This window comes from Trachypithecus francoisi, unplaced genomic scaffold (assembly GCF_009764315.1).
Source record: "Trachypithecus francoisi isolate TF-2019V2 unplaced genomic scaffold, Tfra_2.0 Lachesis_group12, whole genome shotgun sequence".
Classification (NCBI taxonomy): Eukaryota; Metazoa; Chordata; class Mammalia; order Primates; family Cercopithecidae; genus Trachypithecus; species Trachypithecus francoisi.
Window position 1 is genome coordinate 93045667 of NW_022681457.1, and position 18462 is coordinate 93064128.

General features: G+C 57.3%; 1 protein-coding gene across 12 annotated transcripts in view; it reads left to right on the forward strand.

The window, feature by feature from the left end:
- The first annotated feature begins 5928 nt into the window (after positions 1 to 5928).
- ADGRB2 (adhesion G protein-coupled receptor B2) overlaps positions 5929 to 18462 on the forward strand; it is a 37298-nt gene continuing 24764 nt past the window's right edge. For 3 of the 12 annotated variants that reach the window (XM_033227347.1, XM_033227356.1, XM_033227359.1), the window contains exons 1-2: positions 5931 to 6124; positions 13166 to 13982. In XM_033227347.1, the coding sequence (XP_033083238.1) occupies positions 13181 to 13982 (802 nt within the window). In that variant the 5' untranslated portion in view covers positions 5931 to 6124; positions 13166 to 13180. Of the gene's footprint in view, positions 6125 to 9098; positions 9305 to 13165; positions 13983 to 18462 lie in introns of those variants that run through there. The other 9 variants (XM_033227349.1, XM_033227351.1, XM_033227355.1 and 6 more) reach the window with 5 other exon arrangements.

Here is an 18462-nt window from a genome sequence, read left to right on the forward strand (position 1 = left end):
CCCTCCCTGAGGGATGCTCCTCACCCCTGCCCATGGCAGGAAGCTGGGAGCAGCTCCTCAGGCGCCTCCGCCCTCTGCATATCCACCAGCCTCAGGGTGTGGGTACAGGGTATGGTGCTGTCATCCCCGGCTGTCTGGAATGGCTGCCAGGGCTCATTGACCTTAAGGCCTACAGCAGGGGAGTGTGGGATTAGACCTCAGGAAGAATTTACCAAGGGGGAGTGCCTGGGCTCCCTCCTGTGAGGGACTGTGTCTGACCTCAGTCTAGAGCCAGAGGTGATGGGACTAATAATAAGCCAGACTGATCCCCACCGGACCAGAAAAATGGAGGGGGCTTGTGTCCTAGAGTTGTGTGTACGTGGTTATTTATATACTTGTGAATCCCAGTCCAGTGTATATGTTGATGGGCCAGCAGCTGTGTCAGTGTGTAGATATGGCTTTATCTGTACATGCAGGTTGTGTGTGCGCACGTGTGTGTGTGTGTTTACACAGACATGGAAGGCTGAAAAGGAAGAGGAACTTCCAAATAAGGAGAGGAGACGCTGCAGAGAAGTGGATCCAGATTCAGTTTCTCTGCAGGGATCCCCCCCGCCACACTGTCCCCATCACACTGGCAAAACCTTGGCTCCTGCCTCCTTATCTGGAATGATCTCAGCAGATAAAAGCTCCTCCTGGTACACCTCTCTTCCTTTTGGGGATGTGGGGGTTGCTGGGAAGGTGTTAAGGTAAGGGCCCCAATTCTGAGTGATCTCCGTGTCCCCAGAATCTGGAACAGCCCATAGACCTAGTAAGTTTGAAAGGGGCCCACATTCATGCAGATAGCGTCTACATGCAGATGACATCTGGGCATAGCACTGTGTGAGACACTTCCTCTTTTTCATCTGATGTGACCCACATCAGCTCTGCTAAGTTGGGATCATTGTTTCCATTTTACAGAAGAGAAAACTGAGGCTTGGATATCGTAAGTGATCTGCCCAAGGTCACACAACTGGTGAGGGACAGAGGTAGGAATCCAGATCTGTGTGGCCTCAGAGCCTGAAGTCTTGGTTCATCACATGGGAAACTGTGAACCAATGTTTTACTGCACAAACATCAGTCAAGAGTCACAGATCAAAAGCTCTGTGAGGGCAAGGTGTCTGCTTGCCATTTCACCATTCATTCACTCAGCAAATATTTGCTGACTACTTACCTTGTACCTGGTGCTGGGTGTCACAGACCCCAGCTATGAAGGGATGGACAAGGTCCCTGACTTCACAGAACTCACAGTCCAGGGGGGCAACAGGTGACATGTGTGTAAATAAACAACATATTTTCAGAGCAATGAGTATTGCCAAGGAAATGTAACAGGGGTATGGGATGAAGCAACTGGGGGTGGGGTAGGGTTATTTTAGAGGTGTGGTCAGGGGAAGCTCCCTGGAGGAAGTGATGTTGAAGGTGAGACCTTCTTGATAAGGGGTCAGCCATGGGAATTGCTGGGAGAAGGGTCTGGAGTTTCCTAAAAGCAGCAAGGAGAACTGTGTGGCTGCAGCATAGTGTGGGGTGGGGGGAGGGGACTGGAGATGGGTCTGAGAGGCTGCTAAGGGTCAAGCTATGCAGGGTCTGGAAGGCCACATTGTCAAGTGCAGTGGGAAGCTACTAGCAGGCTTAAGAGGTGCCCTGATTTACACTTTTAAAGAGATGGCTCAGTGGGTTCCAGGAGAATGGACTGGGGTGGGGGAGGTAGAAGTGGAAGCCCAGAAATTAAATAAGGGAGAATCTAGGCATTGGATGATGGTGGCGTGGACTCCCCTGTTGGCAGTGGGGATGTAAAGAGTGGATAGATTTGGGATATTTTGGGAGGTAGAAGCAACAAGACTTGCTGATGGCTGGGATCCCAGTGCCTAGAACATAGTAGACTCAATAAATATTTGTTGAATAAATGAATAAAGGTGCCAGGCTCTATATATATTTGTGTGTACCCTCTGGTATGAGGCATGTATGTAAAGATCACCCAAGACCCTAAAGGGCTGCTCTATCCTCTGCCCTAGGGGCCAGGGGCCAGAGAATGCAGGTCCTGCTCAAGGAGTTGCACACAAACCAGGCATTTCAGAAGATTTGGCTAGGGAGCAAGGCATCGTCCCTTCTTTCCCCAATCTGCAACAGCAATAAAATGACAAACACCCAACCTGGGTTGCCCCAGGCTCCTAACCCCTTTGGCATCTGCAGCAGGAAGGATGGAAGCTAGACATGAACTATTTCCCACAGGCAGAGAGGGCCAGTCCACCTTTTCCAGGATGGCCTCCAGGATGCATGCCATTCAGAGCTCTCAGGTGTTGGTCATAGGAACTCTGGGGCAGAAGATTGTCACATGGATATAGGTGTCTTTAGGGACAGGTTATGAGCGCCTGATAGGTGGCTGGGGTAGGGGTGGGACTGGAAGGAGACCTTGGCACCCACAGCTTTGGGTGGCCTAGTTGAATGGCAGTGGTGGAACAGGGCTGAGTGAGGGGTGCTCCTAGGTCCCACTGGCTGGAAGGAAACCTGCCTAGGCTCTGGGCCAAATAAATCATTGGGAAGGGAAGAAGAACATTTTCTCATCTGTTTAAAGGGCAACGAAGCATAGCAGCGGCCGGCCCAGCGGGAGGCAAGGCTAAGGCCAGGCGGGTGAGGCCAGGGCAGCTCCCTTCCTCCACACACCATCCTCTCCTGAGCAGCCCCACCGGCTTAGGCCTTGAGGGTTGTCTGCCTTCCAACTGGGCCATTGATGGTTGCTATTGTTGACAAAATATTAATTAATTAGTAATAAAATAATTACTTACAAAGGCCCTTTCAGGGACATAACCCTTGCTAATCCATCTTTTATCTCACTGGATCCCAGGCTGAGATCATTTATACCATTTCCCAGATAAGGAAACAGAGGCCCAGAGAGCTGAAGGGACTTTCTCAAGGTCACGTAGCATGGCAGGGTGACAGCAAGGCAGTTGCCCTTGTGGGGTGGGTCCCCATAATCCCATCAGAGGTTCCAGAGGGGGCCCCAATGGGACTAAAGGGCTGAAGTCATTGTTCTCGGTCCAGCTTAGGGGGTTCAGGGGGATGTCCCTTTATTCTGCTCAAGCCCTCTGTGCTCAAGCTCTGGCCGGTGCCCCTTCCCATGCCCAGTCTCTGCCCCATGCTCCCAGGAGGCCCCTCCTGGGGCTAAGACTTGCTCTCTTCACCCCCACCTGAGCTTCAGAGAAGTAATTTCTCTTCAACCAGCTGGATTTGAATATGGAAACGATTTGTAATTACACCAAGTCCTCCTGGGCGGCCTTATTACCAGAGTGAGTCTGGAAGGGCAGGAGCTCATGGGAAAGGAGGTGGGGAAACCCTGATGCGGAGAGGTGTCTCCAGGGAGAGCCTTCCAGAGGTCAGCCTAGTCTCGCTTGCTCACTCCTGTACAAGTCCGGGGAGGTCCTGCTGTCCCCACACAGCTCCCACAGCCCCCTTCGCCTTGCTGACCTCCCCACCTTGCCCCTAGTGAGTCCCCAGGTATGGGACACCATCTCTGTCAGTCCCTCATTCTGTCTTCCGATCTTTCCTTGGGCGTACATTTTTGTGGCTGATGGAAGGGGTCAAGAAGTCAGAGGGCTACCGAAAAAAGAGAGAGACAAAAAATGCTGCTGTCCATCTGGAGCCAGTCCCTCCCATCACCTCTCACCCAACTGCATCCTGGGGAAGAAGGAGGGGGTGTCCTCAGGGATCCAGCTGCATCACATCTGCAAGAGACCTGCCTGGGTTTCTCTGGGCTCCGGGTCTCTAATATGCTAATAGTCATGAATATTCATAGAGAGGGAAGCAAGCTCCCTGTGGGAGAGGAGGGGGCTGGAGCTTTGGACAGGGTCCTGGAGATTTCTAAGGGGCTTGCATCCTTGTGGGCAATCCATGTCTCCACCATTTTCCCCACTTTTGCCCACCTCCTTGAAGCCCCAGTCTCAGCTACCCCATTGCCCCTCCCAATGCCCATGTAAGGAGGGGGCCCAGACTTCCCACTGCCCTGGGGTGGCTTTCAACACACTTTGCAGCTGGCAAGACCTGCCTGGCCTGGCTTTCACATAGCAGCTGAGCCTCGAAACCCAGAGATGTCTGAGTGTGTTTGAGGGTGCCCAGCAAACCCTAGGAGCCTTGCTTGCCAGTGCTAGGCCCAAGGCATGGGTCTCCTTGGGCATCCGCAGGGAAAGGGAAGGTGCCGGCCCAGCCCTCCTCCCTGCCTCATAAGGCCTCATAAATTCTCTTAAGGTGACAGGTGATATTCCTTCATCGCCCCTTATTACCTCCTTCCATTAAAGTCGATAATCTCTCACAATCACTCACAACAAATGTCACTGAGGCTGCTGGAGGTGGGAGGGACAGAAGGAGGGAAAAGAGGGTGGTTCTCTGCCTCTTCTTGGTACTGCCCCTGAGAAGAGGTAGGCTTTTCTCTTCTTGCCCCATCTCGAGGGTGACACAACTCAAGGAGCATCCATGGAGAGGTGGGGTTGGTATTTGCTGGAATGAGGACTTCTTTGCCCTGAAAATTTGGCCCTTCCTGGCCAGTGAACCTTCAAAGAGTATGGTCCTGAAACCATCCCATCCTCATTGCAAAGCTGAAACCATCCCACCCTTATTGCAAAGCTGCCCCCTGCTGGTTTCTCCTCTGACCAAAGTCATGGGATTAACCTACTTGTGTTGGCTGCAGCGGTGTATCAGCCTACCTTACTGATGTCAACATGCTCAGGCCACAAACCCCCTGACTGGGGCCCTGAGCCATGGGCATCTCCCTGTGTACCGCCTGAACCACGAGGGCTCAGGCCCCACCCAACTGTTTCTGGGCACAGTGCCAAGATGGGGAAGGGGTGGGTCTGTACATCTCTGCTGCTTCTACACAAGCAGATGCAACATGGGGGCGCCCCTGGCACAGGGAAAGGCACTTGTGGGAATAGACAGGGACTCAGGAAAACATGTAACACACTGCACACGTGTAGCATCCCCGTGCCTAAGGACGTGCAACATTGCAGTTTAAGTATGCATCAAACATGTCACATTGCAGCATACATATGTGGCTGCTACATATGAGTTACCCACAGTCCTCAGCACACATGTGGCACCTGTAAGCTTGCATACATATAGCATTCCTGCGCACAGGAACAAGCAACATGCATTCAGGACTTGGGCACATGTTAATACACCGTGCATATGTGTAGCACTTGCATGCACCTACCCAGGCAACATGGTAGTGCACACTTAGGGCACCTGTATGCATATGCAAAGTTCAGCGCACATGACTGGCACCTGCATGCACACGGACATGCAATATGCAATGCACATGGGAAGGTGAGCAAATGCTTCAGCCCGCAGGGCCCGGGAGACCCTGGCGGCGCGACAAGACTCCGGCATGGGTATAGCTGGAGGGGCGTCGCGGATCGCCTCATTCTGCGGTCCAGGAGGCAGCGGGCGGGGCGGGGGCTTACCCAAGGCTTCTCCCGCGCCGGCGCCTGGGGCCCAAAGAGGGGAGGTGGGGGGCGCGATCGGCTCGGCTGGCGCTGTTCCCCCTTTAACAGGAGGCGGCGCGCGTCGCCCCCGCCCCCCGCCCCCCGCCCCTTCTCCCGCGGCTCCTCGCGCCCGGCCCGGCGCGCGCCCCCTCCCGGGCCCGGCCCGCGCAGGCGCCGCGTCCCGCCTCGGCCGTCACTCGGCCCGGCGCGCGCTGCGGGCAGCGGCCGGAGCGGCCGGAGGAACCGGGTTCGGCGGCAGCGGCGGCGGCGCTCAGAGACCGAGGAGGATGCGGCACCGGCTCTCAGAGCTCGGGGCTGCGGCCGCCGCCCGCAAATAGGAGGCGGCGCGCGGCGCGGGCGGTGCTCGGGGCGGGGGAGCGGGGGGCGGCGCGGCAAGGAGGCGGCGGCGGCGGCGGCAGGAGCCCGCGCCCGGCCCGGCGCCCGCCCGCCCGCCCCGCGCTGCTCCACGGCGCCTTTTCTGCACCCGCTGCCCGGGAGAGCGGGAGCCTCGGCCCTCCGCGCGGCTGCAGCTACCTGCCCTGCGCCCGGCCCGGTCCCCGACTTAGGGATGGCAAACTTGCGCCCCGTGGCCGCCCCCGCCAGCGCCGGCCCCCGCTCCTGCTGCTGACGGCGCCCAGGTGAGTGCTCGGCCCCAGACCCCGACCTGGCCTCGCACCGAGCCCTCCCGGCGCGGTCCCGAGTTTCCGCACCGGCCCGGACTCGGGGCGCTTCCCAACCCGTCTCTGCTGAATTCTCCCCCAGCCCGAACTGAGTTCGTTCAGCGTTCGCGACCCCCATCTTTTGGGGAACTCCCAAACCTGGGGCCGAGGCCCCCTTAATCGCTGGTAAATCTCTAATCTCGGCCCCCCCTCCCCCAGCCTGGACCGACCCTCTTACCCATCTATGCTAAAGTCTCCCCCTCCAGAATTCTGACACAGACCGTGGTTGCTGTCTCGAGTCTTTCCCTATCTCGGCCTGGATCCGGGCGGTGCGCCCCCCACCTTTATTAGAGGCCCCCCTACATTAACCTGCAGCTCAACTGTGTCTCCCCCTCCATCTCCCATCACAGTCTGAATGCCGGACGCTGCTCCTCTCCTCCACTTCATCTCTGCCCAGAGTCTTTCCTGTCCCCATCCATGTCTGCCCATAGTTTCTACCCTCCCCCGCGCCCCTACACTGACCATGCTTCTTCTCTATTTCTGCCCCTAGTGCCCCCTCCCCCATATTTGCCCGGAGTCCCGCCTTCCCTCGCCAATCTTGCTGCAAGTCCCCTCCCCCCAGCTTGGAATTGGGGCCGTGTCCCCCGTGTCTGCTCCGCGCCCCCTCCCCTCCAGCTGAGATCCCGACTGGACCCGCATCCCTGACTCCCGTGTCCATCTTTGGCCGGAGTCTGTCTGTCCATCCCCCATCCCTATCCTCCCACCCCTGGTCACAGAGCTGGGCACCAGACGCACCCTCCCGCAGCCCCAGGGCCGGCATGATCCGGAGGGGGTTGTAAGCTGTGAAGTTGGCGGCCACTCCCGCAGTCAGCTCGGTCGGAGGGCACAGCCGGGGAAGTCCTCCGCGCCGCGGCCCGCGAAGAGCGGGCGACGGGTCTGTTGCCCGCGAGGGGGAGGGGCGCCCGGGCCGAGAGATGCCGCCTGCCTGCCCGCCTCGCCAGCTGCCGGCCGGGCCCCTGGGCGTCCTCTGGCGCCCCCTGCCCGAAGCCCGGGACCCACCACCCCTTCTCCCGTGGGCAACCCCGGGTTTCCGCAGCCAGAGCATCAGCGGTGGCTGCAGGACTGACGCTGGGAAGTCCCTGGGGAGAGGAGATTGGTGGGCCAGGCCAGGTGCCTCCTTGTGCTAGCCATGCCCAAACACTGCTGGTTGTCAGGCCATATGTTCTGGGGGGTGGGATGGGTTGGGGTGGAGTGGAGGGCTCACCCCAGCAGCAAGTCAACAGTCCTTTGAGCCTTCACGCACAGACCAGCAGGATTGGCCGCAGGCTCCGGGACGCCTGGTTGGGCTTGTTTGTGCTTGGTCAGGTGTTGCCAGGGAGCCTCTACCCCATGGCATTTCCCATGAGGTGAGGGCTGGGGGCAAAGGTGGGCTGTGCCTGGCTTGTGCATGAAGTCGGTTGTGGGGGAATCCACCTGACCCTGGGACACAGCAAGCACCTGGGGAGTATCCTCTGCACTGCTACTGGGGTGAGGGGCAGTGTGGACTCTGTGCAGGATATGTCCTGGTGATGGTAGTGGGGAGGTTAGGGAGGGTCTTCTCTGGACCAAGATTGAGAGAAGAGATCTTCCCCTCTTCTTCCCTCTCTCCTCCTGCTCTCTCTTCTGCCCCCTTTCTGTATCACTCTTCAAAAGGACATGTCTAGTCTGGGGTGTGCGTGCGTGGTCTGCATTTCTGTAACACAAAGTGAGGTTCCATCTGGTCTCTGCCCCCATCCCTCCCTCCCTCCCCACCCCCAGGTAATGAAGCTGAGTAAGTAGTTAGGAACTCAGCTTTCGGTCAGACAACCTACGTTCAAAAGCTGTGTGACATGGGCAAGCTACTTAATCTTTCTGAGCCTCAGTTGACCCTCTATAAAATGGGTCATTGATCACTGCCTCATATAGCTGTTGGGAGAATGAAGTTAGGTTGTTTGTATAGAGTGTCTGGCACCTAGCAATGTTCAATAATGATAGGGGTGTGGGGCTGTTTCTGTTTAAGGCCAAGGTCAGGCCCTTCTCCACTTCACTCCTAATCCCAAAAGGGAAAAATGAAAAACAGGTTCCAGTGCCTTCACTTCAACCCCCAGTATAATAAAGACAGAAACACCTTTAGCCCCCAGTCCCCTCTTCCTCCCCAAAGTATGGGTGCAGGGGGAGCCAGTGACTGTCAGTTTCCCTCATCTCCTCCTTGGTCCTGCAACTTCTCACTGTATTTCTCTGGGATCAGCTGTGGCCAGAGGGATATTAGTGAAAGCCAGGCCAAGGTCTCTGAGGTCTTGGTTCAAGTGTAGAGGCTGCAGAGGTGGGAGAAGTACAGAGAAGAAACCCCAGTCAGAGTCCCAGAAGGCAGGCAGCCTGTTAGGGGTAGCCAGGTGGGAAATCACTCAGCCACAGAAGAGCCTCTACCCTCCCCCAGGAGGTCAGACACCGTCAGGAATTTCCCAGGGCCCTTCGCCTCCGGTCAGAGTTAGCAGGGCCACCGGGCCTGAGGGCCTGAGGAGTTTGAAGAAACCCAGCTTTGGCCTGAGTGGCTTGGGGGAAGGGAAGGTGGCGCGGAGGAAGGGGACTCGAACCTGTGATGGCTGGAAGTCCTCTGGGCAGTGTGGCCAGACCTGGGTCCCACTGGGGAGTGGCAGCCTCCTTGTCACCCGCCTGCCCCGGCAGCCCTGACATTGGGGAACAAAAGCATTCGGTTCCTGTAGCAACGGCGGCTCCAGCTGCTGCAAAGTTCCGGGGAGGCGGGCGGAGGGCGGCTGAGTCACCGCCCCCTCCCCCGCCGCCCGCGCGGCACCGCCCCCAGAGGCCGAGGGCTGCCCCTTGTCCCCCTCCCGGTTCTGCCTGCGTTTTCCTGCTTAAGGAGGAACCCCCTCCCCCAAGAGAGCGACCCTCTCTGGCAGCTGCACAGAGGGGGGCGCTCCCTCCCCTCGGCCCAGTCCCCCAGCTCCGGAGGCAGGATGGAGGGTGTGCGCCCCCCGAAGCGAAAGAGCTCTGGGAGAGCAGCTCCTGAGGACCCTGTCCTCGGGTCCGAGCACTGGCAGAGGACCCGAAGGCATCGAGTAGGGGTCCCAGCCTGCGTGGCGGCCTGGGCAGGGCGGGCGGCAAGCGCCCGGGAGGCAGAGGGTGAGTGACGGGCAGGCGAATTGGAGCTGCCAGGTGGATAAACGCGACGGATGTGCGCATCGCCGCGCCCCCTCCCCCGGCTAGCCCCTCCCCCGCCACCCAGCGTCAAATGGGAGTCATCCCGGGAATCCCTGACCGGCCCAGGCCCTGAGACACCCCTCTCTTGCTGCTCTGCCCCTTACCCCACAGTCTTGCCTTGGCCCTTTCAGCTGCTGAAAGCCTTGCATTCCTTTATTGGTGCAGAAGGGAAGCTGGGGAGCCCTGAGGGGTTGAAAGAAAGGGGACTTGAGTGCGTTTGGGCAGAGTGGGATTCTTGGGCTTGCTGGGGTCAAGAGCATGTGGTGAAGGCAGCCCCCAGCCCCCTAGAGGAAGGGCCTTGGGTAGGGTTAAAAGTGAGAGGGAGACTACTCCAGTCAGCTCCTCACCATCTCTGAGGGAGGAGGCCTTTTGATCCTCCTATCAGCCACCTCTGGCCCAGGAAGTTCTTCCTCAGAGCTGACCTTAGTACCTCTCCTCTCTAACTCTTGTGCAGGGATTGGTCTGTGGTCTTCCTGGGTTTGGAGGTAGCCAAGCCACTTACGGTTTAACCGAAAGAGCCTTCCCAGAGGCAGTGCCCTGTACCTCAGCAGGCAAGAGGGTAGCGTTTATGAGGTCCTGAAAAGACGGAGAGGAGACAGGGCTGTGGGCCAGGCTCTGTGCTGGGAACTTGTTGGGAGGCTGATGAGGTGTCTACCATCCCGAGGGCAAGGCTCATGGTCTGCATTGCACAGAGAGGGAAACTGAGGCTCAGGGAGGTTAATCATGACTAAGAGCCACTTGGGCTGCCTGTGAGACAAGGATCATCCTTCTAGGTCCTCTTCCCGGGGTGGGCCAGGGAGAGGCCTCTGGGTTGTCAGTGCTCCCAGGAGGACAGGCCTGGCTACACACAGGCAGGAGGGTCTTTAATGAACCAGTGGCTGTCTGTGACCCAGCTTGGAATTGGGTCTTTGCCTTATTTTGAATGATGGGAAGTGATATAAAAAGGCACCCCAAAAGGTCTTATGTCGCAGCTGACACAGTGAGGGTCGCACATGTCCAGGACGAAATCCCAGAATGAGCGTGAAGGTGTCTGAAGGAGACTGAGGGGTGGGGGGGTTTGGGTTGGGTTAAAAGTGGCTCCGTTCTGGAGAAGCCAGCCTGTGGCTGTGAAGGATGTGGACCTTGTGCTTCTTGATGGGGCGGGGCTGTGGAGTAGTGAGCAGCAGCCCAGGAGCCGGGTAGGGGAGGGAGCCCCAGCTTCAGATACGCAAAGGAGGGCCCCTCAGAGGATCCTGCCTGACACTTAGCTGTCATATGCCGAGCCTCGGAGGGCCAGATACTCATGTAGGTTCTCACTTGAGAGTGCGTGTGCACCTCTGTGCATGTGTACACGTGTGAGCCTGTACACCCCTGTGTGTGTGTGTTCACTCCTGAGTGCATGTGACAGCATGAATCTGTGGGTTTCACCTGTCTGTATGCATGTCCGTGTGCATATGTATCCGTTCGTATGCAGAACTCCTGTGAACGTCTGTGCACTCATGCATTGGTGTGTCCTCAGGGCACAAGGGTGTTCAAACCCACGTGTGTTGGTGTGTGTGTGAGGGGAGGTTCCCTGAGCTGCTGTAAGTGGGGGAGGGGAGGCCGGTTATAATGAGCCCCCACCTCCCCTCCACTGAGCAGCAGCCATGGCCTGAATTTTGCAGCCTGCTTAAAAATAATTGGGGGCAGCAGGGGGATTGGATGTCACTCATCATCAGCCGCTGGCTTTGCTAGTGCTGCAGCAGGTGGGGCGGGCTGAGCAGTTTGGGACAGGCATGATGTAGGGTGGGAAAGACCAGAGGTCTCATCCCTTTTCCAGCTCTGAGGAGGAGGGTGGGTGGGTGGGGGCAGAGGCACAGCCTGTCTGGCTTCTGCCGAATAACTCCATGTGGGTCTTGGGAGGAGGGTGGGGTGGCTCCTTCGCAGTGAGTAGGTCTTCCTGGAGCTACTCCACCATCTCCCCCAGCCCCTGTATGACTGGGAGGGGCAGATGCTTGCTTGGGCCTGGCTTGGAGGTACAGCACGAGGGGATGTGGCATCTGGGGCAGTGGGGAGCTCCATGGATGCTGCACAGGGACTGGAAAGTTAGGGTTCTAAATCCTGTCCCCCCTCTGCCCAGTGTTTATACTCCTAAAGACCCAAGGGGAAGTCTGTTCCCTGGGAGCAACTGTGTCTTGGGAAAATCTAGCCATACCTGTGAATTGTCCTGTGTTTCTGATTCAGTCCCCAGAGCTAATAGCTGGTCCATCTGGCCTGAAGTCTGAGCAGCAAGCACAGGGAAGGAGCAGAGGCTACTGGTGGAATAAGAAGGGCCTGGGCTGGGCCTCAGATCCTGGGCTTGAGTCCCCTCTGGCCACCTCTGTGTGATCTGGAGCGGGTTGTCTCCCTTTTCCTAGCCCCATCTTTTCTCCTCTGATGTGGACCAACTGCGCTCTAGGGGCCCATGCAGTGCTGTGAGTGATCCTGTGGCATGGAGGAGGGAGGCCGTGTGGATTACTTGGGGGGTAGGATTGGAAGTCGGGCTGATTCAGACCACGCACTAGGTTCCATTTTCTGGGCAGTTGGATAGAGGCTGGGCAGGCTGTGGGCAGTGACACAGCCCTGGCCTGAGGGGTGGGAGGGCACCTGCAGCTCTCCCCATCCTCAGCCCTTACCCACTCTGGCCTGACTGCTCTGTGTGTCTGTAGGGGTAGGGCTTGGGTCCTAGGTGCCCACCCACACCTGGAGTACATTCACACCTGTTGGGAGCTCAGCTTGGTGCAGCACTTTAAGGGAAGGTAGAAATCAACAAGTTCGGGTCCCCACTCTTAGGAACTGGAAGACCCATGAGCTGAATGAGCTAGTCTTAGGGAAATAGTATAGGAGAGAGGTCACGACTGGCTGGTGGCTTCACAGGGCAGGGGGTAGCAGGCCCTGAACCAGACCTTGGAAGATAATCCCATGGAGCTGGAGGGGAAGAGGGAAGTAAGATGGGGAATTTCTGCTCCCATTTTACAGACGAGAAAACTGAGGTTCATGAGGGTCACCCAGCCAGCAGGCGGCTGACTGGGTTGGGGCTCAAGCCCAAAGTCCCCTTGCTTGGTGCCTCTCCCCCTTGTTCCAACCAGGAAATCCACGGCAGTGATACATATGACATCCACACTGACAGTGCGCTCCTGTGGGCATGGCTCAGGTTGTGCGCAGTTCCTGGTACACTGGCTGTAACTCCGCCCCTTTCTCTCCCTCTCAGTAAAGCAAGTGAGAATGACATTGTTCCAGGAATAACCTCAAATTGCTCTAATTTATAAAAAAGCAAATCGTAGTCAAACATCACCGCTTTGACAATTACCGCAGGTTACGTGTGACATGCCTCATAGCTGATCATGACACACTGGGACTGAGAGCAACAGTTATGGAGAATACAGTTTGGATGGTGGGGCTGGGGCTTGGATCTGAATGTCAGGCAAATATGCTTGTAGTTGATGGGCTGACTCAGAGGAAACAGAACAATGGCAACAACAGCTACTGTTTCTTCAGGGTTCACAAGATTCCAGGCACTCTCCCAAGTCCTTTCCCTTCCTTATCTCGTTTTACCCTTGTAGGAAACCTGTGAGATAGGTACTATCATTGGTCCATTTTACAGGTAAGGAAACCGAGGCTCAGAGAGGTCAAGTCCCTTGTCTAAGTTCACACAGGTGGACCTGGGTGACACTCCTCCAAAGACCATGGTCTTAACTATGAGGCCCACTCCACAGCTCACCATAGGAGGTTCAGAGCCCATGCTGGCTGTGCTGGGGGCCCACTGACCACTGTCTCTCTCCACAGGGCAAGGGACATAGGATGACCCCAGCCTGTCCCCTCTTACTGTCTGTGATTCTGTCCCTGCGCCTGGCCGCCGCCTTCGACCCCGCCCCCAGTGCCTGCTCTGCCCTGGCCTCGGGTGTGCTCTACGGGGCCTTCTCGCTGCAGGACCTCTTTCCTACCATCGCCTCGGGCTGCTCCTGGACCCTGGAGAACCCTGACCCCACCAAGTATTCCCTCTACCTGCGCTTCAACCGCCAGGAGCAGGTGTGCGCACACTTTGCCCCCCGCCTGCTGCCCCTGGACCACTACCTGGTCAACTTTACTTGCCTGCGGCCTAGCCCCGAGGAGGCAGTGGCCCAGGCGGAGTCAGAGGTGGGGCGGCCAGAGGAGGAGGAGGCGGAGGCGGCAGCCGGGTTGGAGCTGTGCAGCGGCTCGGGCCCTTTTACGTTCCTGCACTTCGACAAGAACTTTGTGCAGCTGTGCCTGTCGGCTGAGCCCTCCGAGGCCCCGCGCCTGCTGGCGCCTGCTGCCCTAGCCTTCCGGTTTGTCGAGGTCTTGCTCATCAACAACAACAACTCCAGCCAGTTCACCTGTGGTGTGCTCTGCCGCTGGAGTGAGGAGTGTGGCCGCGCTGCCGGCAGGGCCTGCGGCTTTGCTCAGCCAGGCTGCAGCTGCCCTGGAGAGGCGGGGGCCGGCTCCGCCACCACCACATCTCCAGGCCCTCCTGCTGCCCACACCCTGTCCAATGCCCTGGTGCCCGGGGGCCCAGCCCCACCTGCTGAGGCCGATTTGCACTCGGGGAGCAGCAATGATCTATTCACAACCGAGATGAGATATGGTGAGTCTGAGCAGGGCCTGGGTGGGACGGGGTCTGCAGGGGCTGACAGTGTCCTTGGTGTCCATCCTGGCAGATCTTCAGCCATGCATGTAGCTGTTCACTGATGTCACCCCTCTGCTGAGCCTTGACCAAATGTTGCAGTCACCAAAATGCATGGCAGTGAGACCTCACTGTTGAAGAGTTTGCAGACTGGCTAGAAGAATGGGGGCACAGATCAGATAATGCAGGGTGATATATAAACCCAGGGAGGGACCTCCTAACTGGGCAGGCAGGAGAGGCTCCCTGAAGGAAGTAATGTAGGAACAGAGACCTGAAGGACAAGCAGAAGTGAGATGAGGGCATTCTAAGCAGAGGAAGAAGCGTGCACAAAGGCCCAAGGCTGGGAGTGATCGTGGCAGGCCCTGGTGCTGCAAGTTGACAAGTTTGCCTGGAGGCTGGAGTAGGCAGGGAACAAGGATGCATTCCTGTCCACACAGGTCAGTGAGTTTTGGCAGTTGCCCCAGGGTCAGGGCAGAGAGAGGCAAGGAAGAGTGTGCCTAGGTGAAGAGGCCTGAGCTTCCAGGCTGCCTTGGAGGGTTGGGCTGGCTCAGCTCCCGGTGTCCCCTGTCTCCCCCCTCAGGGCCCATGTCTTCTGGGACTGAGGCCGCCAGCTGCTAGAGCTTCCTGCTGACTGGGCAAAAGCTCTGCGAGCCCTTGAGTCCTGCCTGCTCCCACTCCCACCCCAAGTCCCTCAGCCACAGCTGCCTTCTGCAGACCCTGCTTCCTGCAGCTTCAAGGCCCTGAGGGCCTCGGCTAGATCCTGTGTGACCGCTGAACAGTGCTGGACCGGGGACTGACCAGGAGACCTGAAGGGAACATGGACCGATGACATGGGGATGGGAAGGAGGCAGGTCTAGGGTCTGTTCTGTAGCTCTGGTACCGACAGGGAAGCCTCTCCTCTTTCTGGGCCTCAGTTTCCCCATTTGGTATAACAGGTGCTGGCCTATCCTCATGAGGATCAAGGATGCAGGGATAGAGGATGGAAAGGGCATCTGGATTTCACTGGGAGAGTGTTTACAAGGAGACGGAGTATCGTGTGAGGGCTGCTAGGAGTACTGGAGGAGTGCAGCCTGTCCCCAGCCCTGCTTTGCTGGCTAGAGCCCTGGAGTTGGCCTCTACCTTTGACTGTTACCTTCAGTTGATCCCTTTATTTATGGTGGGCAATGATTTCTTTGTAGAATGGGGAGGTATCCCTGAATTAATTAGAGGGGGTAGTTATCTTGAAAGTAGCCTGACCCAGTACTTTGGATGGGGGCCTTCTTGGCCTTTCCAATGAGACATCTGGCATCGTGCCCATCCACGGCAAGTGCCCAGTGGCCTTGCTGTGGCCTCTCTCCTAGGCTAGCTTGGCCTCTAACGGCGGTCAATGAAGCTGTCCGAGTGACAGCCAGGCCGCGGGCAGGTTACAGGCCCTGGAGGCTGGCCTGGGATTTAGTGCCTGTAGGAAGAAATTGAATTTCGCTTCTTTGTTGAACATCGGCGGAGAACACCAGGCGTATATCAGGAGGTTTATGGCTCTTCCTGCATGGCCACCAATGCCTGTCACTCTGTGGGGGTCTCCCCCATCCTGCTCAGCTGCAGGCGGGTTCTTTTGTCTGGCTTTCCCTGCGGTCCATCGGCCCAGTGATCTGCAGTGGACGGAGCAAGGCTCTGCCCTCATGGGCGGGCACCATCTGGGCAGGCTGCCATGTGGAGCACAGAGCCAGGAGCAGCCAGCTGGGCTTGGTTGAAGCCGGAAGCAGGAGTTGGTTGGTAGCTGGGGTGTCTTTGGGGATCAGAGAGGGCCGGCGATGGGAAAGGCACCATCATCAGAACCTCTGCAGAGGCCTCTGGGGCTAGAGATGGGTGGAGATTGGATGCCTGATATTCCTGGGCATGAGGCCAGGTGTCTCTTTGAGCAGGGAGCCCTGAGCTAGGGCTCCCAGCTGTTCCCAAGCCTGACCTCTGCTCTTGCCCCTTGTCCTACTTGGCATGTTTCCTTGGAGTTGCTTTTCAGGGAGGGCCCCTGTAGGGAGCTGGCATGGGATGGTGTGGCATCAGCTGTCATAAGGGGGCTCACATGGCACACTGGTGCCCAGAGCTGGGCTGGCACAGCCCCTTCCCCTCCCTTGGCAGGCAGGAAGTTCTTCTATTCTGCCATCTCCTCCCTCCTGCCCAACCTTTCTGGTGCGAGACACAGCAGGCACATGACTGTTTATTCCACGTGTCAGGGCATGTCTGAGAGTCCGTGGCACCGTCTGTGCCTTGTGGCAGCACCACCTTTGCCAAGCCTTTGGTCCCCTCCATTCCTTCCCTTGTCTCCTCCCCACTGGGCTGCAGGAGAATGGACTGGCACCTGCAGCTGCCAGACTGAGAGCAAGATTCGTGGGGATGGTAGTGAACAGGTAGGGTGAGACCCTTGTCCTGGCCCCTCTCCCAGGCACCAGGGCAAGGAAGCTGTGTTCATCTACTCTGGGACACCGCTGAGGAGGATCCACAGCAAGGCCTTAGCAGGGTGGGCTTGGGCTGGTACCGGAAGAGCACTGGGCTGGGGGCTGGTGGGCAGTGACTGGGCGGAGTGCCTGGGACGCTTCAGAGCCAAGTGAGTTTGACAAGAGGGTACAGGCGCCTGTTAATTTCACGCAAACTGCCTTTGATAGATCTCTTGTTATTTTTGGTGAGTTGAGCCATAAATTTGTGCCATCTTGCTGCCGCAATCTGTTAAGTGGGGGGAAAGGAAGAAAAGAAAGGCAGGCAGGAAGGAGCTTGGTGGAGGACTGACACGGAGGCTGGCTGAGGCCAGGGCTGGAAGGTGGGCTGCAGAGGTAGTGCCAGCTGCAGGGCTCAGCTCCTGAGGGCTGGTGCCAGCCTGCAGTTCCTGCCCACTGACCTGCTAATCCTGAGGAGGCATTGGGCAGTGGAAATGGCTGTGCCCAGTGACACTTGGGAGAAAGAACCCCACCTCATGCACACCTCTCTCCTTGGCCACAATCCCTACCTCCCCTGTGGGCATTGGCCTGCCCCTGGCTGCTTGCTGCAGGCTCACCCTCCCCATCACCAGGCTCCATCCTTGGGGTGTGGCCACCAGGTGAACCTGGGGTCTCCTGGGAGGCAAGAGTGGGCTCAAACCCTCACCCTGCCACTGCTGCTCTGTGACTTGGTCAAGGTGCTGCCCATCTTGGGGCCTCAGAACCCCCAGTTATCTGTGTGTCACTCCCTCATCCAGCCCCCAGAAAATCCCCAGTGTTACCCAAACTCCTCAGCCTGGTATTCAAGGCCCACCGGGGACCTAGCTACCACCTGCTTTTCAGCCTTCTTTCGAATTTTCCCCGACGCTTTCAACCGAGACTCCTCCCCTGGAATGGTCTTTGCCCTTGGTTATCCAGAACTCCTGCCTCCTTCTAAGCACTGCTCAAGCCCTGTCCCCTCTAGGAAGCTGATTCGCCCAGCCCTGTCCTGAGATTGGCATTTCCTTCCCAGCGCTCAGACCCTGCTGCTCTCTTTTGGCCATCCTGGTCTGGCAGCAGGAAGTGGGGACCTTCCCTGCCTGTTGGAGGCTCAGGCAGTGAGGAGGCAGAGTAGGGGCGGGGAGACCCAGCACACATGGTGGTGGTGTTTCCTGGAAGGTCCTTCCAGCCCAGATCTGTGCTGGGAGAGCTCTGTGTTCTCTGTCATAGGGTGGGGAGTGGGGCCCAGACGTCGCCAGATATCTCAGCAGAGACTGAGTTCCAGCCAATGCCTCACACACATCTTCCTGTCTTTATCAGAGTGGAGTTTGTGCCAGGCCTAGGGCTGGCTCTGAATGAGATAGGAGGTGAGCTGGGCACACTCTCTGCCCACTGGTGGAGGAGAGAGAGCACTCACTAGGACAGTGGTGGTCAAGGCCACAGACTGAAGTTGCCCAGTCCGGGTTCAGTTCCGGACCATCCCACTGACTAGCTGAGTGACTGTTGATACGTTCCTTCACCCCTATGTCATCACCTGTAAAGCAAGGGTAGTGACAGGCATTCCACAGAGCTGTGGGGTGGGTTCAGTGAGAGGATGAGAGTCAGTGCTCAGTGCCTGGCACATGGTAGATGCCTAACAAAGTAGTAGCTGGGTCATCATAATTTAGTGTAATAGGTATGATGGTGACCCTGCCAGATGTCGAAGGAAGAGGAAGAGGAAGAGATTAAACCACAGAGGGGAGGACGGTAGTGTAAAGGTGATTTGGAGTTGGGTTTTAAGGAATGAATAGGAATTCACTAGCCTGTGAAATTTCTCTTTCAATCGTATCATTTTTAAAATTTAATATATTAAAAATAAGTTTCATATCTTAAATGGAAAGAGTATCATTTATCTGAAATAGAAGATATCCAAAGAAACAACCACAGTGAAAACAAAGCGCCATTATTAACTTCTAGCTAGATGCTTTTCCTACCTCTCCGTTTGTTAGACAGAGGAATTAGCACACATTGGGGAT